The following is a 22931-nucleotide window of genomic DNA, read 5'->3' on the forward strand; positions in this document are numbered from 1 at the left end:
TTTACTTTAAAAATTTACAAATTTTAAACAGTTGGACTTTGTACACAATTACAATAACAAAAATCATGTAGTATCATCACTAAATAAAATAAATAACCCTCTGTGAAATAAATTAAAAGATTGAGAGGTCTGAAACAGCAGTAACTATACAATGAAAAAAAGTTTGTAAATGCTAAAAAAGTATAAATGAGTACACACTTATGGCTTCTTTTTAATTTCTTCCAGCCACTGCTCTTTAGTTAGAGTTTCACTAGAGGGACAGTAAATTTGCCCTCTATATTGGCTGTGTCCTGTTGCAGCAATTCTGAAGTGCCCGCATTTTTTGCACGTGTTGTGCAAAACTTTGCGGGTCAGTTTCCGGGGTGCTCTATTAGGCAGCAAGGCCGAGCGCATTTTGTGGCCGCGGCTGCGGCCACGACCGGCCATGACTTTCCGAGGCCGCGGCCACGACCGGCCATGACTCTCCTGGCCGCGGCCACGACCAGCCATGACTTTCCGAGGCCGCGGCCATTACTGAGGGAGCAGCCAGACGCTGAGACAGACGTTGCGAACAGGAGTCAGGGAATTACCTTTCACAGGTAGGATTCAACATTATTATTGGTTGTATTTTGTCAATAGAATATTATTGTACTGTATTTGTGTCTGCCGAAATCGTAGCCAGCAAACGTTAAACTAGGATATGTTTATAGCCGGTGTTATGCCGAGAAGTGCACCCCCTGCTGGTCGTACTTTAAAGCGAGTCTGTGATGGAATGATATGATATAACTACATCATAATTTGTTTACCTGATTGAATTAACGGATGCGAATCTCAACAAGTCCAAATTTGTATATAAAATTAAAATAACCAAATTTCATAGTTTCAGGTTAATTTTTATATCATTTCATCTGGGCTATAATGAGTTGAGATTGTTAATAGAAAATGTATCCAACCGTCTTTCGTGTTGACTACAAAAGTATTAGTCACGGCCCTTACTTTTGAATATATGTCCAATGATATAACAATAGTTAGGAATAGGAATACGCTAAACTGTACAATTGTCGGATTATCATAATTGTACACGTATTATTAATTTACATGAAGAGATGTGAAAAAAAGATGCACGAATGAAACACCATTTTCAGCTCAATATTATTTTTTTGGATAAATGTAATAATCCACACCTGAAACGGTTTACGCGCGCTCCCGTGAATGGGAATGCACTTCTCAGCATAACACCTCTGTTCACACGGCTATTAGGCCAACGGAGACTTCATAAATCATATATTCCATAACACAGGCTTAGATTACAACTAACACAAGAATGCTACTTTTGAAATAATGCAAATATTACTGTTATAACATTGACCATCATATTTCAGGTTTATTAATGACGTTTATTATGCCTGTATTATTCACATGTAATTCTTTCATCCTAACAAAAGTATTTACCTCATGTCTCATACCCACCCCTCAGATTGTCCGACTGAGAGTTGGTGTTATTCCCTCCATCTTCGGCTTACAGGTTCACCTACAAAGAGTAGGTGTATCATCATAAGGCTATTAGCATTCATAAATTGAAATATTATCAATAACAGGGCAGGGTGAAATGCTTATCCCTGTGTGTGTGTGTGTGTGTGTGTGTGTATTTTTATATATTTTAATATTATGCTTCTTCATTTTAGCCAGAAAAGGGCAGGACTACATGTTCTTCCAGAAAAGATGAAGAGAGCCTGTCTGTGACCACTCAGGATGACAGTGCTAGTGTTTCTCAATCCCGGTCCTCAAGTACCACTACCCTGCATGTTTTCGAGGTATTTTGGCACTTGCCGATTACATCTCCAGGTGTTCACACAGCTGCCATTGAGTTGCCATGGCAACTGCTACTGTTTTACCTACAGTAAAGGTGTCAAAACCTTTATGTATTTGAATTAATTAATTATTTTTCAGACCCAGATAAGCCAGGAGGTCTAGGGCCAGAACACCACCTACAGGTACCGTACATTAACAGCAGAATGACAGTGTGTGATAGACTGTCAGTAAGCTGTATTTATAAGACACTGATGCTCATTGTCAGCTGCCGCTGTTTTGGCAGCTCGAGCCTTGTCGTAATTTTGTACTTTGGAACGGGTGGAATAATGAGAATAATGAGCTTTGTTATATATATTTCTAGTGTAAGGTAGAGGGTGTTTGTGTTGTATGTGTATTTATTTGACGATTGCCTATGGTGCCCTATGAATGAATGAGTATGTATATATACACACTGCTTGAAGATCATTCAAGCTGTTGACCAAACGAATTTTCCAATCATGTACTACAAGCTTTGTATCATTGAAGAGGAATAAAGACACTATACAGCTGTTATGATTTTCATGTAACATCTTTATCAAGTCTGTAATAAAGTCCAAAACAATGTAAGAAAATATCTTTGATTTTTGCTTTTTTGGCTTCACAGCATAACTTTGTTATGACCATAGCATCAAGGTTCAAGGTGCAATGTTTTTTAAATTGCCAATTGTGCATGAACCGCAGTCAAGACACATGCATTACTTGTTCAGGGATCTCTCTGAGTTAACAGTCTAGAAAAATAGAAATACTATAATAAAATATAAAAAACACTGTACAAGAAGGTAGTTGTATATACACAAGTTTTAATATTTTGAATGGTATCAACCTAAAGCAAAACAAAATAAGCTAAAAGCCCTGAAAGAAGAGTGTTTTGCAGAGCTTCTGTCTCGTGCTACCTTTTATGCAGGTCAAGAGAGGTCAGTTTGCCAACGTGGTGGAGCCTTATTTTCAGAAACACAGACACAAACAATGACAACAAGTTGGAATAATGGTTGTTGATGCCAAACTTTGTCTCCTCAATGTGTTCCCCAAGCTGAAGAACATCCTCCGTTCTCCTCCCGGATGATGTACGTGACTGTCGTCGTCTTTACAGCTTTGCTGAAGCTTGGCGAATCACCCACTCTGCAGCTCTCAGCACCTTCACTGTGCCACATGATGGAATCACTAGTACACTGTTGTTTTTCAGGACTAGAAAGTGGTAGCTATCATGAAATGATGAAGGTACAGCATCTCTGACCAAGCTTGCATGGCACACACCACAGGACAGCTTTTGCAGAATCTGGCAGACTACAAACCCTGCAATGTAGTCCAGAGCATTGTCCACAACATCCACCAGTATAAATATTGAGAAGTAGCTATTTAACATATTTAGAACGGTAATTTTTATGATGTTTAAAAAAGAAATACTCACATCATTAGGCTGAGTTAGTGAGTTTGAGGTTGAAGCTTCTGGGTCATCCTGAGTGGCCACAGACAGGCTCTCTTCAGCTTTTCTGGAAGAACATGTAGTCCTGCCCTTTTCTGGCTAAAATGAAGAAGCATTATATTAAAATATATAAAAATACACATACACACAGGGATAAGTATTTCACCCTGCCCTGTTGTTGAGATTTGCATCCGTTAATTCAATCAGGTAAACAAATTATGATGTAGTTATATCATTCCATCACAGACTCGCTTTAAAGTACGACCAGCAGGGGGTGCACTTCTCGGCATAACACCGGCTATAAACATATCCTAGTTTAACGTTTGCTGGCTACGATTTCGGCAGACACAAATACAGTACAATAATATTCTATTGACAAAATACAACCAATAATAATGTTGAATCCTACCTGTGAAAGGTAATCTCCTGACTCCTGTTCGCAACGTCTGTCTCAGCGTCATTAATGGCTGCTCCCTCAGTAATGGCCGCGGCCTCGGAAAGTCATGGCTGGTCGTGGCCGCGGCCAGGAGAGTCATGGCCGGCCATGACTCTCCTGGCCGCGGCCTCGGAAAGTCATGGCCGGTCGTGGCCGCGGCCGCGGCCACAAAATGCGCTAGCCCTCTCTCCTATTAGGGTGAGTGGAGCCTGCTATGGGAGCCGGAGCAGGGGCCAGAGGAGGAGCCAGAGCAGGAGCCAGAGGAGGGACCAAAACAGGAGCCAGAGCAGCAGCCAGAGGAGGGACCAAAACAGGAGCCAGAGCAGGAGCCAGAGGAGGGACCAAAACAGGAGCCAGAGCAGGAGCCAGAGCAGGAGCCAGAGCAGGAGCCAGAGGAGGGGCCAGAGGAGGAGTGGCAGAGAACGTCCAAAAACTCTGTGTCTGTAAAGTAGTGGGGACAACATGAACCTGAGGCCTTTTGGGTGGAGCAGGGAGAAGCTGCCGCTGTCCTGGTGGATTTGTATCATCTGTAAATGTTAGGTTTCTTTTTAATTTGGCCTGTCCCACAGTGTTAGGTGGTAAACTGTAAATATGTGTTGGTTCTGAATGTGGTATGGCATAATGGGGACGTATACTTTATTGATGTGAATTCCAGGTATGCCTGTGACACACGTGTCATTCGCCTGATGCGGGATCGGACTCAGGGCAACAGCTCTGCACGGCTGTTAAAACAGCTGAAAGAAAACCACGGGGAGGAATGGCTGGATAGGTTGGGGCACTATTTTGAAGAGTGCTCTAACTTTGTTAATCGGCCCAGCCTGTTCCCAGTTGTGTGCCAGGAGCCCCCAGAGCCCGCTGACGTCCCCACTGCTCGCTGGCTGCTGTCTGTGTATGGCAGAGACATCCTGTCACGCATAGACCACATCAAGGCCAGCCTCACATCCACCTTGGGCACCATCTTAAAGTTGGACTCCACCAAAAAGGTGAGTAATAATGTAATGATAATAACAATTATAATTATCATCATCATTATTATTATCATATGCTCCTAGAAAAACTACTTTGTAATGTGAGAGTATTAAATACACTCATTTAAAAAGGTTTGGTAGATCACACTCATTTTTTCTAATTTCACAAACAACTAAACTTGTTTCATTCTAATTATTTGTGAAATGTTTATTGTATAAAGTGCATAAAAAATGCAATGAAATCTATGGCATACAGTGGTTTCTAATGACAAGACAAACTGTGAGATTTAACATCACATTTTTAATTGTAGATCACAAAGAAGCTGGCAGGACACAGCAAAGGAACGGCCCTGTGGGTGTCTTCTGTGGGCAACGAGCTGGGCCAAATCTTAAATAGTGTCCTGACTGTGCAGGAGGGTCCAGGACTGGACAGGATGGCTGCTGGCCTGATGGAGCGGTACCGCCAGGCTGCGGTTGCACCTCCCAAGGTGCTTTATGTGGACTGTGGCTGCTGTATAACTGAGGGGCTGAGCAAGCTGCAGGCCAGGTTAGGGGAGTGGCCAGATCTCCACATACGACTTGACATTTGGCATTTCATGCGGCGGCTGGCTGTGGGATGTACGACAGATGCTCATCCCCTGTATCCTGCTTTCATGAGGGCCCTGTCCTCGTGCATCTTTGAGTGGGATGCAGGGGACCTCGACCTCCTCCGGAGATCAAAAACAAAGCAGCTCCAGCAAGAACAGAGACCTGGTATAACCAGATCCATGGTGGAAGCCATATAACAAAAAAAGAGTTGAGTACTTTCTGCCGTAGGAGGACTCGGGGAGAGGAATCAACTCTTGTGCAACTAGAACGGCTGCTGGAGGAGCTAAGGGGTCCAAAAGGGAGAGACCTGATGGGTGTTCCTCTGCTGGATGAAGTGAGGATGGATCACATCTGGCGTGTGCAAAAACGGCACATAAAATGCATCCAGGATGTTCCAGGGATTCCGTTGTACACTGAAGTAGGCAGCAGGAACAAGAGTGGCATCAAGCTCACCAGCTACCGCTGTGCCAGAGGATCAACATCGCTCGAGTCATTTCACTGCCATTTGAACAGGTTTATTCCTGGTAAGTCACTCTCTACATGATTACACCTCTTAGCTGGATTTGATATCAAAACTGGATCAACAAGCAATTTGGATATTAATGGCATGTTGCCTAGATTTAACATTCTCCTCACTGCTGTTCTCCTCGTTTGGGTCTGTGGAGGTTTAACGCCGTGTTACCACTACATCTTTTATCCTTTTAATTGAGATGGTTTTGTGTTTGAAACAACGCTCTTATTTTTTTTGTCTGTAAAAAAAAATAAAAAAGGCTTCTCACATATAGCCATCAATTAACCATAAATTTCCCAAGTTTTTTTCTGTATTAAAGTTTGAATTTTAATTAATTTGATTTCATTGCATTATGATTGTATGCCAATGAATTGGATATAATAGGCTCGAATTGAACTGTATCTTTGAAATGCCTTGAGATAACATTTGCTGTGATTTGGCACTAATGAAATTAAACTGCATTGAATTGAACTAAATTGCTTTCATGTCACAGTCAGACCTATCTTTCCCTATTCATTCCTGAGCCCGCTCAACCACTCCAGCTAAGAGGTGCACTCTGTCGTCTCAGCTGACTGAAGGTGTCGTAAAGTGTTGAGTTTGAATGTTGCATTTACAAACAGTAACAACTATTTTTGCAGTATAGATTAAGATTAACATATTTTACAAACCAGTGTCGCTGTAACACCTGATCTGACTGAAACAAAGAAGCAAAATGAAATGTTGGGAATACTCACCCAATCAGAAATGTTCAGTGCTGGTCATTTTTAGACGAGGTGCTGAACATGAAAATTGAATGAGAGTGCTGTCGAGTCAAAATCCAAAAATCTGTGTGATTCTGTGGAGTAGAAAACACTGTTGGCTATACTCGTGCGTATCATATTTGTAACTGAGATAAATTGTGAAAAACTAGAGTTACTTAATGTCTATAATTCCCCTTTAGTCTTTGAATAAGACCGAGCAGGAATTATTCAGAGCTTTTGTATCACTACCTTGTTATACTTTTGTGAAAAATATGATATTCATTTCATTGTATGATCATTGTATTGTAGCCATACAAATTAGATGATGACAATTTTGAGTACTCTGTCAGATGTATAGCACTTTGATTTGAAGGTTTTGAGTTTAAGACACTGTGATTTTCTTTTGTTTTATAGTGAAACCAAGTCCTCCAGTCAACCTTTCAAACCATCAAACCCATGAGGGAGAACTCATTGTCTCCTGGGACAAACCATCAGACTTTCTGTCTGGCCCACTGAGATATGAGGTCCGATACTCCTCCAATACTACTCATTCAACCTGGCAGGTAGATACTCACCTGTTGCAAACCAAGGGAGTTGTATATGTGTGTCTGTTTGTGGTAATTTCCCTTTTCCCTTGAACCTGTAAGGACCAAGGGACAAGTCATTGAACAACTGCAGTCCTATAAAAATCTGGGGACAATCATTGACTCGAGCCTAAACTTTAAAGAGAACTGCAAAGCTGTGAGCAGGAAGGGACACCAGCGGCTGTTCTGTCTGAGGCTGCGGCTACACGAAAACGAAACAAGGTTTTTTTTGAAAACGGGTACGAAAATTCTTGCGACCACACGGCAACGCGCTGCTGTAAAGACTCAGGTCCAGACGAAAACGGATGAAAACGATGAAACGATGCAGTACACACGCCACTGTGTCACGCCACGCTGTGAGACAATAGAGAAGTGTTAAAATTGGCTCACAGCGTCAACGTTTGACTGACGCAAAAATGTTTTAGCTGTAACAATGGAAACGAAACGAGGCCGTTTTCAAACTTTCCCATTATGGAACCCGTTCTCAAAAACTATCGTTTTGGGGTAGTGGGAACGCCGGCTCCGTGTGGCCGCGACAGCGAAACGATAAGAAAAAGTATCGTTTACAGTGAAAAACGTTTTCGTGTAGCCGCAGCCTGAGGAAGTTGTCCCATTTCCACATTGATAGGACCATGATGACACTGTTTTATCATGCTTTTATCGAATCTATTTGAACCTTTTCACTTGCATCATGGTTCGGAAACTTGTCCCTAAAAGAAAGGCGTTCACTCAACCAGATTATTAAATGGTCAGGTCGGTTGATTGGGGAAACACAGCTGGGCTTGGAGTCGCTGTACGCACTTTACTGCGGAGATCTATTTTACAATTTATTTATTAATGAATTCTTTTTATAGAAACCCTGAGCCTGGTTTCAACCTTTATTTATTGTTCCTTGCCTTGTGGGCAATATCTACTTTTATCCTGTTCAGTGAGCATTGTGAGTACTTGCCATGTCTGTCTTTGTATTGTCTTGACCTGTCCTCTGTCAAATTAATGTCTGTTAATAAGGTGCGGGAGATGCCTTCTCCTATTTTCTGCAGAACAGATCTACCTACGGGGACTAATAAAGTCAACTGAACTGAACTTCTCTTACTCCAGGTGGTGTCTACTTTTGGAAAGCCCAAGCTGTCTCTGGATCTGAAGCCCAACCTAAACTACACCATCCAAGTTCGCTGCTCTGGCCTGGCCGAGCCTCCTATGTGGAGCGAGTGGAGCAAGCCACACAACATCCTACTGAACAGTAAGAGGAGCAATTTCCTTCTTTACATGGAGACAGATAATTCAAAGAAATGTAGGCTTTTTCCCTGATAAACATTGGGGAGCTTCAAATTTTTGTTCTCTGTGTTATGAATGAAGTCACTCAGTGTAATTCTGCCCTGTTTTTGAGTCATTGTTTATAAATGTCTGGAGATCCACACTCTTTAACAAGGGGTTTAAGGCTCCACTTGGAAGAACTCTACTGGTTCATTAAATTGATCAGAAAACCACTGACATCCAACTCTGACCTACAAAAGAAGGCTACTTTCACGAGTTGCTCTGTTTCAGAGAGCATTGTATGGCTCTAAAATATGGGAGTGAAATGACACTCTAACTGTTTTGTTTTAAAGAGACACTGTAAGCTGTAAATAAAAACATAATTCAGCGATTGTAAATTTTATAATCTGATCTTTTCTTCACAAGAAGCCAAAGAAAACGTATCAAATGATGAAACTGAGATATTCTACTATTACATGAAACATATTAGCTCATTTTGAATTTAATGGCAGCAACACATCTTAAAGTGTTGAGACAGCAGCAATAAAGCTGGTACTAAAAAGAAATGATTGCAGAATCTCTTATAAGTGAAGATAGGCAGGGGCTGCTATCATCCAAATAACTTTTGTCTACAAAGTATGGAGCAATTTCAGAGTAATGTTCCTCAAAGTAAAATTGCAAAGACATTTAATAATCCATCATTGACAGTACATAATATCATCAAAAGAATCAGAGAATCTGGAGAGAATCTCTTTCCAACTCTTCAAAGAAAGATTACGCTGTTGGCCTAAAACAGAAACTTCTTTGCATACTTCAAGAGTGCACATGCAGTACATTCATTTGATAAAATAGGCTACACAATTGTAACTCATCAGATCTACCTGTGCTGTCACGATGTGGCAGTGATACTGATGAGCTTTTATTTTCTGCTATTATATATTGAATGAGTAAGAAATCTATTTGTTAGTTAGGGTTGTTATGCCAGATATGTGGAAGATACCCTGGAAACGTGGAACCTCGTTAGTAGCTCAGGCCCTAGGTGGCTGCAGTGGAACTCTAATTTTCCATTTGCGATCTTTGCATTTCTTTATTGTTTCTGAGTTTTAATTTCTAGTTCCTTTAAAGTCTTTAAACACTTGATGTGAATCTCGTGGATTTATAGTTAATTTATCGGTGGAATTATTGTAATGTATGTTAAAACAATAGGATAACAACCAGATGGGAGTGGGTTCCCTGTTATATTTGAAGAAAAAAGATCAATCAAAACCTGAACTTCATAACACGATTATAGAAATATATCCTGGCATAAATAAAGGTTATTTCTGAGGGCCTCATAAAAAGTAAGAAGTGAGATATCACAGCAAAGTGCTATGTGTGGAGAAAGGATGATATAGTATTCCAGCATAAGAACCTTATCCCATGTGTGAAACATTTTGGTGAGACTAAAGCTTTGGGCCTACTGTGTATCTATGAAAGATACTGGACCCCTGGATCTAAACATCTCTGTACCTTTAACTGAACATTTGCAATGCTCAGCAGCTGAGAGTTGTCTTAACTCAAATGAGTTTCACAACTTCTTTAAAGTGCCAGTTGGAAATTCTCCAAAAACAGAAAAAAAAAATAGATTAAGGACTTTGGGGATGTGAAGTTCTAGCTGTCAGAAAAGTTTTGGTGTAGTACAACAAAACAAGAATAACACACCGCACCCTTTACACAGAAGTACCCGCACATGTTTCTGTTCTGCCAGTATTAGCAGAACAGTGAGCTCTCTTCAGATGATAGTTGACTGCATGATATTCTACACCATCTGACAGAGAAAACACTTTTTTTTTATTCCATTGAGGTTTCTAGTTTTTTTTTTTTTTGGTGAAAATCTAAATGGAAACTAGGTGAAATATAATGAGTCAGGTCTTACTTTACATCTCTTATATTTCTTCTGACATTTATCCAGCTTCTTTTCAAAACATGTCTTGATTGCTGGAAACCAAAATGAGGAGGAGATATGCTGGTCCTTACAGAAAGAAACATTTGTATATTTATTTTCTGTGTGCAGCCGTGAGCTACATCCCTGAAACAGCTGTGGCACTACCAGGGGAATATGTAACAGTGTATTGTGTGTTCAACGACCACAGCAGCAACGCCAGCATGGCCATGTGGACGCTCAACCTCCACCAGCCACTTAATCACAGTCAGTACTACCCAGTCAACCAATGGGTAAGAAAAAATAATGTGTTTTTCTGATAACCAGTAAGCTCAATGACTCTCCTTTGATTTAATTATTTTTTTTAAAAAGCAGCTCATGTAAATATATATATATTTTATTTACTATTTTACCTATAACAGGTCAGCAAGATTACAGTGCGTGCTCCAGAGACTGGAATATACGACCTGCTGACATGCGCACCGGAGTTGACCTTTCCTTATCCTTACAGCAAGATCTATGTGGAAGGTGAGTTTTGTTGCACAAATAAAATCAAAACTGAATAGCATTCAGTTAATGACTAATACAGCTACAATTTACTCAACTCAACTTAACTTTATTTATAAAGCCTTTTAACACAGCCGTGGCTGAAACAAAGTGCTGTACAACACGAAATACAAGGCATAAAACACATTTAGAAGAAAGGAATGCATAGTTTATTTTCAGTGGCTGGAAGCCAATTCTCTCTGCAAGCAAACAAAAAAAGGAAATAAGGTGGGAACATGTCACAACTCAACAATGGGAGCCAAAATCATCCGAGGCAACCTTGGGTGAAGTATGTTTCATCACTGCTAATTGTAACTACTTTTCGCTCTGTTTTTCAGGGGCTTTCATTGATATAAAGTGCACAACCAGTGGGGACATCGATGCTATGGTTTGCAAGTGGAGCAACAAAGAGAGGATTAAACTCAAATTTCAATCCAAGTAAAGCAGCATTTTCAACTTTCTCTGTAGTGAAGTGTTTTTTTTATGTGTAGGCATGCAGTGTTGTTTATGAAACCCTTTGCAAACATTAAGGACTTAATGTGCTGAAAACATGGAAATGCCTGAACACGGAGCACCGGACACATCCTGGAAATACTACAAATCCTGTGCAATCCTGTGCTTCCTGAGGTGACACCAGGACATTTTCATTTAGCAGTTAACCTTATGTCACCGTTATCAGCTTGTCTGACCTCAAGAAAAACAACAAGAAAGAATATATGAATTTGGCCTACATTCTGCTGTCTGGACATAAGAGGAAATGTTTTAACCCTTAACCCTTGATAAATTATTCTAAATTGGTAAACGAAAGGGTTTGTTGCTGTTATTTAGACTGTGCCTGAAAGTCTCCACTTAGTAGTAAATGGAAATGTGTTATACGCTTCATATGTCTTTGTGTTTGTTATTTTTTAGGCTAATGGCAGCTAAAAAGAGACAATTTATCGTGTCTTACTGTAGCTTTCACCATTTTGATGCTATTGTTTTGGCAAAATCTGCCCACCAACAAAGACAGATGGACAGCGTACTAAAGAGGTGCTTTGTGATAGTCTGTTTAGTCTATTTTCCTACAATTCATCTGTCCAGGACCACATTTTACTGTGATGCACTTGCACACACATAACAGTTCCAGCTTTGTCACTCCAGCTGGTAACAATTGTGTTACAAATTTAAGAAGCAAAGAAGTAAGGAGTTTCTGTTGCTAAGCAGTCATCCTAGAATCACTCCTGAAGAAGCACACTAACATTTTGGTGCTAAAGTGAGACTTAAGTTGAAATAAATGAGAACTATCTTTTCATTTTTGCTTGTGGGCATCTGATGCTATGTCTCATCTACAGCGGTTTTAATCCCACTGGTGGGGAGAAGACATAAGACCAAGAATAACATGACTTGTCTTATTTTTTGTAATTTATTCTTGGCAGGTGGGCTGTCATGCCATGCAAGGAAATGAAGGAAAGGGAGAGAGCTGGTGAGAATGTTGGGGTGATGGGACCTCCTTGCATGGAGGTCAGATCCACTCAGAAAACCTGCACCATCCAGCCTCTGAATCTAGCCTGCTACAAACTGTGGTTGGAGATGCCATCTGCATTGGGTCTCATCACATCCAAACCTCTCTTCCTGTCACCTTTAGATCATGGTGAGCGTGATGTGGGGAGCACATCTTTAGAAGTATTGCAGAAGTCATTATTAGTTCATATGCACTGGGTCCCTTGGGTGCATTTAAAAATTTTGGCTATTTGAGAAATATCGATCTCCTTCTGTTAGTTAAGATCAATTTTCCACGTTAAGTATTTGCAGTAAAAGAGACAAGTCATTTGACTTTATGACTGAATTGAGAAATATTTTCTTTTATATTAGCTCCAAACATGTTCATTGGATGTTCTACAGCAACTGTGATACTGTCCTACATATTGTAGATACTCAAACCTGAAACCCTATGCTTTTCCTTGCACCCCAATACAGTGAAACCTCACACACCTACGAACGTTAGGGCGCTGAGCAAGAGCAGTGGAGTCATGAAGGTAACTTGGAAGCATCCACCTCTGCCGGTCCAGGGCGTCCAGTGTGAGTTTCGGTACTGCTTGTCATCCAATGAGAGAGATGAGTGGAAGGTGAGTTTGTCACAATGATTAACCATCAAAGGCATTTACTGAAATTTTGGCCAGGTGGCAGTATGGACTGCTTGCCGCTCTCCAGAATATATTATTCTCCACCCAGTATAGATTTGAAATGAAATATTTTGTAATTGCAAAACGGAACGCTCATTTATTGTTGCTCATTTGAACACGACTCAAACTGATCTTTCCAAAATGTTTTTCTTTTTTTTTTAGATATGTAATTACACTATAGGGATCAAGAATTGCTCAATTCCATTTTCAATGTTCCTGTTGAAGCTGAACAAAAGGAACAAACATAATGACTGAGCTTCAGATAGCTTTAATTATAATAGACTTCAGATTATACTTTTTTTTTGTCTCCCTGCCGAAGTAGAGGCATAAGAATGCTGTTGCTTGTCTGCAAGCTTACACAAACTAACCAGCAAAATTTCATAAAATGTGCATAGTGGGCAATGGAATATCGCAAAACATTTTGGCTTTGATCCAAATCATACCAGTCATCTATTCAAAAGTGCTAAAGATGTATTGTCCCCATGCCAATCTTACTTCTATTTGTGATATTTGTCATTTTTCAAAATGATCTCTAAAAACGTTGTATCTGCAGGTCCAGAGTTCAGTGCGGGATCCTTGGGGAGAAGTTGTGATACCAGACATATGCCAGGAGTACATGGTTCAAGTACGCTGCAAGCACATCAGTGGGAAAGGCTACTGGAGTGATTGGAGTAAATTTGTAAAGTCCACACCTCTTAACAGCAAAGGTAAGGACATTTCATTCCCAATCTAAACTTCAAAAAGCATTCACTTTGACAGATGCAGTTTCATTTGAATGTAAAAAGTCACATCACAACTTTACATATCTGCTCTAGCGGAAAAAGGTACACATAAATACCATAATCTTATCTTAAGGGTATAAACGGAGGGCAAAAATCTATTTAACGTTCAATGATTGGTCTCCTCAGCTCCTGAACGTGGTCCTGATTTCTGGAGAATCCGTCAAGATGACCCAGACAGAAGAAAGTCTAATGTCATTCTGCTATTTGAGGTACACAAAGAAACATTTTATGGCATATTATAAAAGACGGTGCTTGGATTTTTCAGCCTGGTCTCTATTTTCACATGTATTTTGGAGGAAATTATTGGTAATTGCAAAAATCTTTGTCATTTGATCCAGATTAAGTTAACAGCAATCACTATTCATTTCATTTGAATGGCAACCGCAGAGTAGTTGCAATCTGATTAGTAAGCTTGCCAGTTATGATTACAAACAGCTTTACTTTTCTTCATTCAGTTTCCCTGTTATGTCACATTGCAGCTGTTTACTTGTTGCTGGTCATTCTTTACACCAAACCAGGACTCAGGTTGACTTTTCTTAAATTTGAATAGAAAATGAACTGATTAACTAGTATCTGTGTAGCCGAACTTGATATATCTTATCCCTCCATGTTGTGCTTTAAGTTTTTGTTTATATTCAGCTCAAAATGGCATTGCCCAGCCGTCTAAAGTTGGTGAGCTTTGAAGATAGCAATGCTTTTTTTCCTAGGATTTCGGAGTATCTGGTGACTCCTACTGTGTGGATGGATTTATAATCCTGCGCCAGGCCTTGAATGGATCTGTGAAGAAGATAAAGACCGATCTGGTGTCCTCCTACAGCTTTGAGTGGGATCAGGACTTCCAGACTGTGACCGTGGAGGCCTTCAATAGCATTGGCAGCTCCATTAACAACATAAACATGACGCTGGAGAAACAACCTAAACGTGAGTGAGGAATCGTACAGAAGGTTTGATCAATCACAAAGGAAGGTTGACATGTTTTTGTATGAAATACATGGAAATCTGCCCTCACCACTGTGGTCTGGAGCTGTAGGTTCTATGTTGCGGCGTCAGAATTATGCTCAAATATGAATATTTGCTTTTTGGGAAACAAACGTGTACTTGACTTGTTTTTGTTAATTGGCCACAAACTTTTATTCTTCCTTGCTTTACAACACATTGCAGAATAATATGTGGGAAAAATGGCCACTGAAGTGTATGTTTGAGATAATTTTTTTTTGTCTGTACTTGGTCAGATAAATCTATCTTTGATAATTGGCTATGTTAAACCATTGATATAAAAAAGCCCACTCTCAATCATGGTCATGTAGCAGATTACATGTTGATATCTATCCTTGCAGAAAAATAGTTTGTATGAAGAGTTTCAGTCTGGAATTGGAGCACATTGCACTGAAATTACAGTAGCTAAAATGACAAATTACTTCTTTATTGCTTCCAACAGAGGACTTTGCTGGTTCTTTTTTTTTTATCTCAGTGCGGCCTTTGACACAATCAGTCATGAATTTGGATGAAACTGGGTTATTAATGTTGGCTGAAATCTTTTTTTAATATTTAGCTATGCAGTTATCTAAATAGTATTATTTTGGCGTTGAGTGCCGTTGTTCTAAACCTTGGGAGTTTCTTTTTTTTGTCCAAAATTTGTTTTTGATTTACATATTGAACAAGTCTCTCCATCAGCCACTTTGATTTGCAGAAAATTACCGAAATCAGAAGTGTCCAATCCCAAAGTGATGCTAAAAAACTGGTCCATGTCCTCATCACATCAAGTCTGAACTATTGTAATTCCATTTTAGTAGCAAGATTGAATTAATCTCTAATTTAGAATATATTTTAGGATACCCTAGTGTTCGTATCTGAATCAAAGCCCTAAACTGCCAATATCCTTACTGCCTTAAAGATCTTGTAGTTTCATTTGACCCCACAAAAGATGTACAATTCAGACACTTAAAAGGTGCTATAGATGTTGATTTGAAATTTCCAGCCCTGCACATGCAGATTTATCTGTAGGTATCAATGAATAAAATACGTTATATACAAAGTTATATGTTTATCAGTTGTTTAGTTTTAGATGATGACAGGCTGAAAGCAAATGGAGAAGAAGCCTGGATAAATTGTATGTAATAAAATATCACCAGATCGGTTTCCCCTTAACTTGTCATGTGTGCGCCAACTGGAAGCATGAGATTTACCCGACAGTATTGTTTCTTTTCTGCACTGCAGGACCCTGTATGCATTGGTTCCATGTGTTGGCTATAAACAGCACCTGTGTGTCTCTGTCATGGAGCTTGTTGGACAGCAGCTCTATCCCTCTGTTCATGGTGGTCCAGTGGTCCTCACAAAGGCAGCAGGGCCCTGAGGACCCTGGCCTGAGTGAACAAAAGTGGGTCAGACTGCCCTACACTGATCGCCCTGTCTATTTACAAGGTAAAACATTTTCTGCGCTGTCTTTGTGATTATTTTCTTTTCCCTTTTCACTGTTTATAGTAAGTGGTATCAGCCAAAATGACCTTGAGACATTTTTATGATAATTTCAGGAGATTTTTATGGCTATGAGGATTTTGTCTTCTACTTGTATCCCGTGTTTGCTGATGGGGAAGGAGAGCCGATGTCCACTTCAGGTGTGCTTTCTGTTCAGATTTCCATTAATATCACACGCAACACTAAACGCCAGCACTTTCATTGTATCATTAGATGTCTAATGTGTACTCTCTCCTCGTTACAGCAACCAGACGAGACCCTGAAGCCTACATTATACCATTGTTCATCTTTATACTTTGTGGGGTCCTATTTTTCAGCCTGGTTATCATGCAAAAAAAGTAAGAGACTATTCTGTCTGAAAAATGACTGCTTGTGTTTTAACATGCAGATTTTTGCAGGTTTTGATCCATGTATACCTTTGTTTCTGGTGTAAATTATAGGGATCCAATGTGAAAACAATTAGCCTCGCATGCAAACACCTGTAAGAAATGATAAATGGGGTTAATCACTAGGTTGCAGTATAATTCGGGACACAGTGACACTGATAATGAAAAATTAGAACTGTGACATTTAACAGCTCATGAGGGTGTAATTAGAATTGATACTAGTCGATAGGAGGGGGAGGAATCATGCAACAGAAAGGAAGGAGAGAAGAGTGCTTCGATTGTGTGTTCATCCTGAATGTGTGCTATGTTTAATTTCCAGAATGAAAAAGTTAGTGTTGAAGAATGTTCCCAATCCAAAGAAATGCTCATGGGCTGAAGGTCTTAACTTCAAAAAGGTAAAACAACTTAATATGAAACTCAATGCTTGCTATTGGATGAGATGGAAATCTATAGAATGTCTAGATAGCCCGACTGAATCTGATCCTGGTCAATTAATCTGCCTTCAGCTACTCTAAAAGGTCACTAATTCATTATGGTGCCACATTAACGGCAGCTTGTTGCCGCAGCTCTTGACATATTTTGTCTTTTTCCAAAAGCTTTATCCTACAAAAAACCCCAGATTTAAAAAAAAATATATATTATTGGATTTAAATAAATTGATTTAATTAGATTGTTCAGTCTTTACCCCAAGCTAAGCCGACCAACCTCATAACATTTTACCAGGAAACATGAAACAATAAACACACTTCTCAAATTTTTAAGCTGTTTTCTTCTATGCACCAACACATGCCTTTGACCAATGTTCTGTTTTATAACAGACTTGTTTTTATCATGGAGCACTGTTGTAGATACAGTAGGTTAAGCATTTTATTACATGTTGTTTTTCAATGTTTTTTTTTTATCACCTACTTTGAAGACACAGCATAATCAAGTTTATTGAAGCACATTTACATCACAACAGCACTGTATGAGGTAGTTATTTCCACATAGTTACAGAAAACATGCGATTAATTTCTCTTGTTAATATTAAATAAAAGTTAGAGACAGTAATATACTAGGCTTTACCAAAATCTTTGTAACATCAGGGACAGTCTGTGGCATGCTGGTTCAGCTTGTTCCAGAACTCCAGCCATAAATGCCAAATATAAGTGTCAGTAATTCTGATGTACTGTCGTTACTGAAATGCAGTTGTTGTCTTTCCAGGTGGACACCTTTGAGCACTCTTTCCAACCTTTGAAAGGTCTGCAAGCTTTGCCACTGCTGCTGCCCTCTGAGAAGATTTCCAAAATCATCATCGTTGATAAAACTCAGACGGAGGACCTGATGGAAAGTGGAAGACTCCTCAGTAAAACTCCCTCCATAGCCATTAATCTGGATGCATTAATTACCTCAACCCCGAATATAAATGAAATACAACCAGTTGATCCCATAGTGGACCTGCATCAAAGTGGCACTGACACTTCTACCCAGTCTTCAGTCACATATTCCAAAGTGCTTCTCTCTGATCCAAAGCAGGACCAACAGCCCATTCATCTCCATTACAAGGATGATAGTGGTGGTTACTCCAATGATGAAGGAAATTTGTCTGCCAACAACTTGGACATTTCTGTATCTTTCTCCAGTGGAGTGAGGGGGCCAGACAGTTGTTATAGTGTGGAGATAGACAAGTCAAGGCGCTCCTGCTCCTACAACTCTGCGGAGGACATTTCTGAAACATCAGAGGAAGAAGTTAAAGGAGATGTGAAGCAAGAGAAAGATTTGTATTACCCAGCAATGGAATATCCAGCAGAAAATGAGGAGGGAGAGGAAGAGGAGCAGAGTGATCATTGTGCAAAAAGTGAGCTTCTTAAAAATGCTGTTTTGAACAGAGAGGACTGTTCTGTGGAGTCACATCTTCTTGTCAGCCCAGAGGGCTTAAGTGAGCTGTCCAGCGAGCTGCTGTTGGATTCAACTTGTGGCTTATCCCCGCTGTACCTGCCTCAGTACAGAACTGCTCCACCCACAGGGATACTCACAGCTCAAACGTAAAACAGCAAACCCCATCTCTGACATAAACCTGCATCATTGAACACTCTACATTGTGAACTACATCATGTTTACGTATTTAACAAAGTGGATCTTCTTTCTTTACTGGTCTTTAAATCCCTCATTCCACTGTGCCAAACTGCTGTTCTGTATAATTAGTGTTACAGTTACATTTTCTGAGAAAAATCATAACTCATGCAAATCAGCAAAGAGGTGGTACAAGGAGCATCTTGGTATTCAAGAACAATCAAAAGGGCCCTGGTAGCCTTTACTTGAAAGTTTATCAGGAATTTGGGCAGAAAAAGAACAGCGGATGACATTCAGCAAACTGCCTCAGTCTCAGTTCAAACTTTGACAACCTACAGCCTCCAGCTTATTTATAGCTGAGCTACCTGGCACCCTGACACAGAGAAGGTTGACATGTGGTAGTATCAGATATCCTGCGGTTAAAATAATCGGCCAATTTAATAATTGGTCCCCTTACATGTAGATGTTTGGATTGAAAGAACTCCGTCTCCACTATAGATCATTTGCTCCAACTACGAGGCTTGAAAAGTCTTTTTTTGTCCTCCAACTGAATTATTTCTGTTGCATTTAAGTAAAAGATGAAAGCGCTTCAAAGAGAATAGAGTTATGCACAGAAAGTGATGGATAAAGCCAATAATTTGGACTTCTTCAAAGCATGTTTGACTCTGAGATGGAGATCAAACTTGGATGTCTCTTTAATGCCTTTCATTTAAAGACACTTAATTCACTGCATTCATGGGCAGCTTGTGCGTGAATGTCTGCGTGGACTCATGCACCCACTTACTCAAGGAAACCTTTTTGTATTTTGTGCTGTAATGTATTTGTAACTTTGTTGTTGTCACCATGAAAGCCGGGTTGACTCACAAATCGGACTTATGAGCAGATTGGGTTCAGGGAGATTTGAGTAAAGGCGAGGTTTATTAAAAGGTTGGTGCAGCGATGAGGCAAGGCAAGGCAATTTTATTTATAGAGCACAATTCATACACAGGGCAATTCAAAGTGCTTTACAGCTACATAAAATCACAAGAAGGCAATAAAACCATTAAAAAGGAATAAAAAAATAAAAGAAAGAAATTAAAAAAGAAAGAAATTTAAAACCCATTAAAATAATCATTAAGTAATTAAAAAGTGAAGAGTGCAGATAAAATACTTTCAGGTGTCATATGCACAGCTAAATAGAACTGTTTTCAGCCTGGATTTAAACATTGTCAGAGTTGAGGCCTGTCTCACATCTTCTGGAAGACTGTTCCAGATTTTAGGGGCATAAAACTGAAACGCAGCCTCACCTTGTTTAGTCCTGACTCTGGGCACCAGCAGGAGACCCCGCCCTGAGGTTCTCAGAGCCCGAGTTGGTTCATATGGCTCTAACATGTCAGAGATGTACTTTGGCGCTTGACCGTGAAGAGACTTGTACACAAGCAGAGCTGTTTTAAAGTCTATTCTCTGAGCGACAGGAAGCCAGTGCAGAGACCTGAGCACTGGACTAATATGGTCGTATTTCCTGGTTCTAGTCAGGACTCGAGCAGCAGCGTTCTGGATGTACTGCAGCTGTCTTATAGCCCGTTTAGAGCCCAGTGAGCAGGCCGTTACAGCAGTCTAACCTGCTGGAGACAAACGCATGGATCAGTCTCTCTAAGTCTGGTTTAGACACTATTCCTTTGATTCTGGCAATGTTTTTTAGATGGTAAAAAGCTGCTGATGTTACAGATTTAATGTGGCTGTTAAAGTTCAGGTCTGAGTCCAATATTACCCCGAGATTTCTAACTTGATAGTTAGGTTTTAGAGAGAGAGTCTCAAGGTGACTGATAACACTTTCTCTTTGTTTCTGTGGGCCACAGACAATGATTTCAGTTTTGTCTGAGTTTAGCTGGAGGAAATTGTTTTGCATCCACACACTGATCTGTTCGATGCAGCGACACAGTGTATCTACAGGCCCGTGTTCTCCTGCCGTCAGTGACACGTAGATCTGAGTGTCATCTGCATAATTGTGGTAGGACACATTATAGCTGCGTATTAGCTGGCCTAGTGGAAGCATGTACAGATTGAACAATACCGGTCCCAGGATTGACCCCTGGGGAACCCCACAGGTCATAGCCATTTGGTCTGAGACACAGTTACCAATTTCAACAAAATATTTCCTGTCCTCCAGATAGGACTTGAACCAGTTTAAAGCACGACCAGAGATTCCCACCCAGTCTTCTAACCTCTGTAATAAGATCGCATGGTCAACTGTGTCAAAGGCAGCACTCAGGTCCAGCAGAACTAAGACTGTGACTCTACTTGCATCTGTGTTCAGGCGGATGTCATTTGTCACCTTGATCAGAGCTGTCTCAGTGCTGTGGTGGGGCCTAAAGCCTGATTGGAAAGTATCAAAAGCATTGTTAGACAGGAGAAAGTCACTAAGCTGTTGGTATACAACTTTTTCTAGGACTTTGCCTAAGAATGGCATGTTTGATATGGGCCGGTAGTTGTTCAGTACTGTGGCATCAAGATTGCTCTTCTTTAGAAGAGGCTTAATGACAGCAGTTTTTAAGGCCTTTGGAAATGTTCCAGTCTGGAGTGAGATGTTGACTAGATGAGCAAGTTGTGGTAACAAACTGCTCAGCACAGACTTTAGGAATCTAGTGGGTAACTCATCAAGGCAGCACGTTGATGAACTCAGACTGCAGATGGTCTCTTCGACTGTTTTGTCAGTAACAGGTGTGAAATGTGTCAGCTCTAGGTGTCTAGCTGGCTGCAGAGTAGTTATTTGTGTTGTGGAAATTATTGCATTTTTAATGCCTTGAACTTTGTCATTAAAGAATATTGCAAACTCATTACACTTGGATGTAGAAATGAGTTCTAAAGGCAGTGAAACTGGAGGGTTTGTTAATCTGTTTACTGTAGCAAACAGGACACGAGAGTTGTTACTGCAGTTTTTGATGATTTCAGAAAAATAACTCTCCCTTGTTCTACGCAAAGTCTGGTTGAACACACATAGCTTTTCTTTGTAAGTCTCATAATGAACCTGGAGCTTTGACTTGCGCCATTTCCGTTCGGCTCTCCGGCACTCCCTTTTCTGTGCCCTAACCGACTCTTCTTTCCTCCATGGCGCCCTTTGCCTACTTTTAACCATTCTAACCTTGACAGGAGCAATGGTATCCAAAACATTTAAGAGACTTGATGTGTAAGAGTTCAACAGATCATCAACATCAGAACACAGGGTTTTCTCAAACCTAATCATTTCCATAAACTGTGTCCCTGTTCTGTCATTTATGAGTCTTCCCCGAACAACTGCAGACCCAGCTGGTGTTTTGGGTAAAGTAGATAGGTCGAAGAAAACACAGAAATGATCAGATAAAGCAACATCCACGACATTCACGTTTGAAATAACAACACCCCTTGAAATGAGCACATCTAGAGTGTGCCCTCTGTTGTGGGTGGGCTCAGTCACATGCTGAGTTAGACCAAACATTTCAAGGACAGCAGTGAGCTCTTTAGCTTCCTTGTTATGCGCTACGTCCACATGCACATTCAAGTCCCCTGTTATGACTAAACAGTCAAAAGCAGTGCACACAATTGAAAGTAGTTCAGTAAAATCATCAATAAAACAATTCTGTGGTGGTTTATAAATGGTGATATAAAGTATGGAAGATTGTTTTATCTCCATTTTGAATGACACATACTCAAATGATGAAAAAAACCCAAATGACAACTTGTGGGTGGGTATATTGTCCCTGAACATGGCACAAACACCCCCACCCCTCTGGTTTTCTCGTGTTTCAGACACAAAATTGAAGTGAGGTGGACTAGACTCAATCAGGACTGCATTTGCTGTGTTTTTGTCGAGCCACGTCTCAGTTAAAAACATAAAATCAAGATTGTGAGAGGAAATAAAACTATTAATTAAGAATGATTTGTTACTTAAAGATCTGACATTGAGTACTGCGTGTTTGAGATTAGTTATAGTTGAACTGGATGCTGTGTTCTTGCAAGGGATATGGATAAGGTTTCTCTGATTGGACAGTCTGATTGTCCCTCTCTTCACTCCATCCTTGGACCTCTGGTTGAGATGGTGTTTACCAACACAGAGGCCCTTCGCGTCCTAGACAACAGCATTGACGCTGTTGGAAATGACAGCTGTGGGCACCGTGGGGGCGGGCCAAGCTGGGGGGGCTTTGGTCGATGGAGTAGGCTGGGGAGGGAGAGGGGCTCGATGCTTCTTTGAGGATAGAATTCTTGATCTTGCCATGTTTGGCGTGAGAGGAACCATTTTAATCCCCGATTTCACCAA

General features: G+C 40.3%; 1 protein-coding gene and 1 long non-coding RNA gene across 2 annotated transcripts; both read left to right on the plus strand.

The window, feature by feature from the left end:
* The first annotated feature begins 50 nt into the window (after positions 1-50).
* Positions 51-3758, plus strand: LOC142400689 (uncharacterized). Its single transcript, XR_012772958.1, has 4 exons — positions 51-578; positions 1457-1519; positions 1665-1793; positions 1930-3758. It is a non-coding gene; the product is annotated as an uncharacterized LOC142400689 (long non-coding RNA).
* Positions 3759-3857: 99 nt separating this feature from the next.
* Positions 3858-22313, plus strand: LOC142400688 (leptin receptor-like). Its single transcript, XM_075485791.1, has 18 exons — positions 3858-4224; positions 4345-4672; positions 4969-5769; positions 6911-7059; positions 8179-8320; positions 10388-10548; positions 10678-10783; positions 11140-11239; positions 12217-12431; positions 12758-12906; positions 13517-13670; positions 13872-13954; positions 14453-14666; positions 15963-16166; positions 16277-16360; positions 16465-16558; positions 16926-17001; positions 17810-22313. The coding sequence occupies exons 3-18, from the start codon at positions 5556-5558 to the stop codon at positions 18632-18634; spliced, it is 2970 nt and encodes a 989-aa protein (XP_075341906.1). The 5' UTR covers positions 3858-4224; positions 4345-4672; positions 4969-5555; the 3' UTR covers positions 18635-22313.
* The last annotated feature ends 618 nt before the right edge of the window (positions 22314-22931 follow it).

This window comes from Odontesthes bonariensis, chromosome 15 (genome assembly GCF_027942865.1).
Source record: "Odontesthes bonariensis isolate fOdoBon6 chromosome 15, fOdoBon6.hap1, whole genome shotgun sequence".
Lineage (NCBI taxonomy): Eukaryota > Metazoa > Chordata > Actinopteri > Atheriniformes > Atherinopsidae > Odontesthes > Odontesthes bonariensis.